At 40.5% G+C, this 6,475-nt stretch overlaps 2 protein-coding genes and 1 long non-coding RNA gene across 3 annotated transcripts in view; 2 read left to right on the plus strand and 1 right to left on the minus strand.

The window, feature by feature from the left end:
• LOC134799423 (probable glucosamine 6-phosphate N-acetyltransferase) overlaps nt 1–6,475 on the plus strand; it is a 70,475-nt gene that overhangs the window by 38,178 nt on the left and 25,822 nt on the right. The window lies entirely within an intron of this gene.
• Nucleotides 1–6,475, minus strand: part of LOC134799431 (uncharacterized) — a 105,052-nt gene that overhangs the window by 28,286 nt on the left and 70,291 nt on the right. The window lies entirely within an intron of this gene.
• Nucleotides 33–6,049, plus strand: LOC134799424 (large ribosomal subunit protein uL11m). The gene is made up of 4 exons (XM_063771827.1): nt 33–296; nt 372–561; nt 1,109–1,275; nt 5,893–6,049. The coding sequence occupies exons 1-4, from the start codon at nt 162–164 to the stop codon at nt 5,989–5,991; spliced, it is 591 nt and encodes a 196-aa protein (XP_063627897.1). The 5' UTR covers nt 33–161; the 3' UTR covers nt 5,992–6,049.

Consider the following 6,475-nt stretch of genomic DNA (forward strand, 5'->3'; position numbering starts at 1 on the left):
ACAGCTCGCCTTAAAATTTTGACAGGATCGCTTGCCGTAGTTGCCGTTGTAGGTTATGTTATGAAATTAATGAACTTTATTTATTTATTCTATCTTTATTAAAATAATTGATACTCCAGGTTATCATTTGAGTTAAGTAGAGTTGTCTTTCTCTTCTAACCATGTCTAAATCAGTAGCAAGACTTAAGTCTATGAAGAAAGTAGCTGATAAGATTGATCATTCTTCTAAACTACGAACCAATATTCCTGCTGGAATGGCTGCTGCTGGTCCACCTTTAGGGCCTATGCTTGGACAGGTATGCATAATTAATTGTCTTTCTCCTAAATTAAGATTATAATCTTGTATTTAAAAGTTATAACCTATATTTCAGCGAAACATTAACATAGCTGCGTTTTGCAAAGACTTCAATGAGAAGACTGCAAATATTAAGCAAGGAATACCGTTGCCGACTAGAGTGAAAGTGAATGCGGATCGATCGTACCAGCTGACGATTCATCAACCACCTGCAAGTTATTTTCTTAAACAAGCAGCTGGGATCAACAGGGGTGCTATGGACTCTGGTGAGCTTTTTAAAAGTTTGCTAGTATCACATTGTGATTGTAACTGCCTTTACGTACGTTACCCATGCATTGTATCAAGATGAGAGTCCTATTTACTCTATTCTCTTTGGATCTTAAAATAATGTAAACACAAATCAATGTGTATAAATGTTTTATCTTATTGGTGAATACCTTACCTACTGGTTGATGTTTTTATGTATCTATTACACTTATGAAGGCTTTTTTTGTAAAATCCCCTCTTACCAGTGTCTCTGTCTAAACCTCCTACTGCACACTTTTGCAATATTTTGATTGACTAGCCAAAGCTGTGGTCTTTAAGTGATAGGGTAATTGCGTCAGTTCACCGTCCAGTGCCTGTTTCCGTCCACTTGACATAGTTGCTACAGAATTGTGTTTAATTTGAATATATGCCTATATATTCAAGAATGCGTTATAATCTGAATACCTGTATATGTAATACCTTTAAACAAGCTATTTGAGACGTGTTATCAAAATTTATTGCATTTTTAAATGACTGTCCTAAAATATTTTATCTATACAATTTCAGGGAAGGAGATAAGTGGAAAGATCACATTCAAGCATTTGTATGAAATAGCTAAAATAAAGCAGCAAGATCCCCCACTGGAGTGGAGGCCGCTGCAGGAGATCTGCACGATGCTGATTGCCACGGCCAGGACTTGCGGGATTCAAATAGTTAGAGATTTACATGCTAAGGTAAATTCTGTTTTAAAAATCTCAAATTCTACTATTTAAAGTTGACACTTCCATTGTCACTGATTACTAAGCATTAACCTTTTGGACGCCAATGACCGATATATCCGCACCGCAGGTTCAACGCCAAAGACTGATTAATCGGTCACAGACCACAGAGCAACATAGACCTATGTGCATATGCATAAAGTTCAATTTCAGTTTTGACACTTCGGTGACGTGGCGTCCGGGTGACTGCTTTTGTGTTTGACATGGCGTCGAAAAGGTTAAAATCACTATTAACCCCTTGATCGTCAAAGACGTCCACAGACGTGCGCGGTTATAGTGTGGGATGACACAGTATATGTAATAGGCGCGGCATTCAAAGGGTCAAGGGGGTTTTAATTCAGTATTTTTAGCAATCTTTGGGATGCAGTTATTTGTTTGAGGGAGTAAGACAAGAATTATTGGAATCTTGCTCCACCACATAGCTGCATCCAATAATTAGCCAGGCTTGACCAGCATGTTACTTTGGAAATTATGATTCTGATGAAAACATCAAGCAACAGGAAAAATAACATTCAATACCTTCTAAAAAGAATGAGACAAATAAAGTAGATGGCGCTGTATGGCACCAAACCAGGCGTGGCTCACTCCGCGATTTCGTCGCTTTGCAACAGGTGGCTACAAGTACATCCGTCCCACAACAATTTTGGTGGCTAGCCATAAGCCGCGCGTGGCGCTGTCGCCACCTAGCGGTCATATCTGTCCTAATCGTAACAGACGCGTTTTGTTAGAGTGAATCTTCTGTACCTAGTACTATTATTTATTCTGTGACCAAACTTTTTTTAACCATTTGAACGCCACGCCTATCGTGCGCGGCGCGTCATCGTGAACCTTGTCCGAATTCACCTGTCACCTGGCAGTCAAAGAGTTAACACTTTCGCAACCAGGCAAAATTTCAAACAATACCCCAAAAACCGACTGTACTCGCTAGTCGGGCAACGACGTGCAACTCAATGCCGCACGCCGCGAACCCGCTAGTCGGGCAAGCGGCGGACGCTCAGGGCTGTGCCAAGTAACTTTCGTATAAGTACGTGGATAAAATTAATCTATCTCATCTGTTTAGGCTCCCCGTTTTATCAATTATCACAATGCATTCAGTGGGGCAGTAGGAAATGAATAAAATCACACAAAGCCAAATCATCAACAGGCTAAACCACAAAGTCCAGTAAGAAAGCAGAAATCACAGTTGTCCAAAAAACAAGCCGAGTCGTCAAAATGAAAATTAACACAACACAACAACGTCCGAAGCACATCACAAACCATTACGGAATGGCTCCGATTGCAATTTTACACCGAGACCGGGTTGAAAAAAAACCCGGGTCGCAAACTTCAAATAGATAAGGGATGGTAAACAACATCTCCAGGGTTAAGTGTATGATCACAGTAACTACATTCTTTTGTCAAAGAAGTTGCGACTTTATTGTATGTGTACGAACGTACTAATTATCGTAACTATTCAAAGCTACTTTTTTAAAAATGGTTAAGGTAGTACCTATTTACAAGGGCAAAGGACAATATGACGACATCAAAAACTATAGACCTATAAGCATAATCCCGGCTCTTGGAAAACTGTTCGAATATTGTCTTTGTCAACGACTCACATCTTTTCTCGAACGTTTCGATTTAATCAGTGATAAGCAATATGCTTATAGGAAAAATAGATCATGTATAAACGTAATACGCGAAACCATACAAAAAATCATGGTCGCGAAAGAAAAGTCTTCTCATGTAGCCATTTTATTGTGTGATATGACCCGCGCCTTTGACTTATGCAATCATGACGTATTAGCAAAAAAAATCCATCACCTAGGTATCCGTGGCCCAGCCTATCAACTGTTGCTGGGGTTCCTAAAGGACCGTCAACAAGCGGTGACCTTGAACAACGGCCAAGTATCATCTGAACTAGGCGGCATCGACATAGGCGTCCCCCAGGGGTCGTCTTTGGCAAATGTATGCTTTTTGATACAAGTCAACGACCTTCCCTCAATCGTCCAAGGTGACATGTATCTGTTTGCCGACGACGCATGTGACGTCATAACAGCCCATTCTGTGCGGGGATTAGAAGAACTAATCAGTGCCGACATAAGACAGATGCAGAACTGGTTCACCAATAACGGCTTAGTGTTAAATTTATCGAAAACACAACTATTACACATCAATCTCGGAGGCAAACCTCCTAAGCCACTACACATTCGGATCGATGACACAAACATCGAACAAGTACATTACACAAAATTTCTCGGCGTGACCCTCGACTCTTCCCTTAAATGGGACAAGCATATAGATACTTTATGTGGCAAATTGTCAGGTGCGTGTTTCGCTCTTAGTAGGTTAGCCCACGTGTTACCTCAAAAGCAACTGCGTACCAGCTATTTCTCCCTGTTCCACTCAATCATGTGCTACGGCCTGGAACTATGGGGAACAGCAGCAGAATGGCACCGCGTCTTTGTCCTACAGAAACGGGCGGTCAGACAACTATCTATGGCGGCCCCAGGTTCACCAGCAAAACAACTCTTTATACAAAATAACATACTCACACTACCATCACAATACATATTTAACATCGCCAAACACGTACACACACACAAACACACTTTCAATACTAGCAAGCTCACCCGTACCCGTCTAGGAAGCAAAGAACGCCTGCTTCCCGCCAGCCACCGACTGACTAAGTCCTCCAAAACCATGCACGTACTGGGCCCCAAAGTGTATAACAAATTACCGCAGGACATCACCACGATAAAACCCATCAACTCATTCACGCGCCAACTAAAGAAATGGCTCCTCTCGCATGCCTTTTACAGTCTAAATGACTTTTATAATTTACAATCAAGTTCACATTTTAGATAATATTTTTTTTTTATGAAACAAATTTAATTAACACTATCATCACAATTGTAATAATATTTGACACACTTATTTAGGTATACCAACCAAAACTGTAATAATAATGTAATTGTATTATTGTAACATAATAACTATAATTGTAACTTAATTTATCTAATTTAATTTCCATTTTTGACGTGTAATATGTAATTATATTATAAATAAATGAGTATGAGTATGAGTATGAGTACTTGTTACGTTTTGCTTCCATGCAGTTGCAGTGCAGTGCTGTTTTATGATGACTGACCTATTGTCTTTTTCTGAGAACTGCCGCTTAGAAGTTAGAATGTTGTTAGGTACTTAGTTGAATTTCTTGGTTTATTTTTCTCCGAATTTTGTTTCACAAAAATCATCCTATGAGTACTCATGAAATAGATGTATACCTATACTTACTAAATATTCGTAAACACAAATTAGGTTGTACGATTTACTCCTATTGATACATACCCGTGTATGCAATTTCACGTAACCAACTAATAAGAATTTTTATTTTGTAATCGCATTAGGTAAAGTAAATAAAAATACAAAGTGAAGTAATAAAATATAATAATCAACTGTAAGTACCAACCTTTCAACCACATAATAATCAGAAGACTTACAATTTTTTCTGTTAGTGGCAGTGGCAGCCCTGAGGTAGTGAAGATGCAATGCTTGCCCGCCTGTCGGGCACTTCGGCGTCGCGTGTAGGTTTATAGCTCTTGCCCGACTAGCGGGTATGCCGGCATCTGAGTAAAGTTTACGAGTGCCCGAGAGTCGGGTACGCGGTGTCGAATGTGTTAAGAACTGCATGGTCAAATTAATTGATAATTCGTGTACAAATAAATATGAATATATACAGCACTAGTTTGTTAGGCACGCACCTCGCACACTGCACCATAGCACGGCTACGTCATCGATATACGTCACAGCGTCGCGTCACCTGCACTGCATCACGCCGGCGTATGCGCCCACGTCACCACGTTACGTTGCAGCCACCCCGCGCATCATCGATATTGGGCAATTGGTCCAATCGTGTTAATAAAACGGAAGTGCAAGCTCACTCTGGGCCTTTTTGACACCTAACATCGGGTCTTAGGACAACGCGTTAGATTAAGCTATAAATGTAATCTTTATATTTTAATTAAATCTCTTTTATTCGTCGCATTCTTATAATTTATCTCCTCCACTGCTGCCTCCCTATATAATTGGCGCAGTCGTGAGTCGAGTCGATTCGGTACGTGAAATCTAGCATCGATATCCCGTCCTGAGCACGAATCTACGTGTGCATCGACTCTACAAAGAACCTGAGTTATACTGAGCATTTTCCGCAACTCGACAACCATTGTGCCTATTTTGCGTGAAAACGAGGCAGCACTACTCTGGCCACCCCAGCTCCTCCATGAAACCTAGCAGTGTCTTCAGGTTGCTAACTGCCTCCTTCAGTGTGCACGGAGTCCCTAGGTATTGGTTCCTGTATACTTCTACCTGTTTACAGTGTAGGAGGATATGTTTTGCTGTTTCCTCTTCTTTCATGCACACTCTGCACATGGGGCTGTCTGTTTTACCCATGTACAGCTAATTCAGCTGTTGAATTAGCTACAATAATGATTTATTGTAGCTAATTCAACAGCTGGATTATACTACTTCAGGCGTCTCAGTATCCCATTGTCCATGCTAGCAATTAACATTTTACGTATTTCCAAATTTCAGGAATATGGAGAATTCTTGGCAGAAAGAAAGCTAGCAGTAGAGGAACAGAAGAAACAGCTCCAAGAAAAGAGAGAAGCTAAAATGTTACGAACTGCGTAGGCCTAGTCAGACTGTTAGAAAACTGGTATACTTAGTTTAAATATAGAGTTATACAATAGTTCAAAGGTTTGTTGGGTTTTGCTCATTTTTATAATCACCCTATTTGATGTTGCGTATTTTTTTTTCAATCTAGTATTAAAACACTACTGCCCAAAAGAAAAAAACCGGGCAAGTGCGAGTCGGACTCGCGCACGAAGGGTTCCGTACCATAATGCAAAAAACGGTCACCCATCCAAGTACTGACCCCGCCCGACGTTGCTTAACTTCGGTCGAACATCACGTTTGTTGTATGGGAGCCCCACTTAAATCTTTATTTTATTCTGTTTTTAGTATTTGTTGTTATAGCGGCAACAGAAATACATCTGTGAAAATTTCAACTGTCTAGCTATCACGGTTCGTGAGATACAGCCTGGTGACAGACAGACGGACGGACGGACGGACGGACAGCGGAGTCTTAGTAATAGGATCCCGTTTTACCCTTTGG

This window comes from Cydia splendana, chromosome 18, assembly GCF_910591565.1.
Source record: "Cydia splendana chromosome 18, ilCydSple1.2, whole genome shotgun sequence".
NCBI classification, from domain to species: Eukaryota; Metazoa; Arthropoda; class Insecta; order Lepidoptera; family Tortricidae; genus Cydia; species Cydia splendana.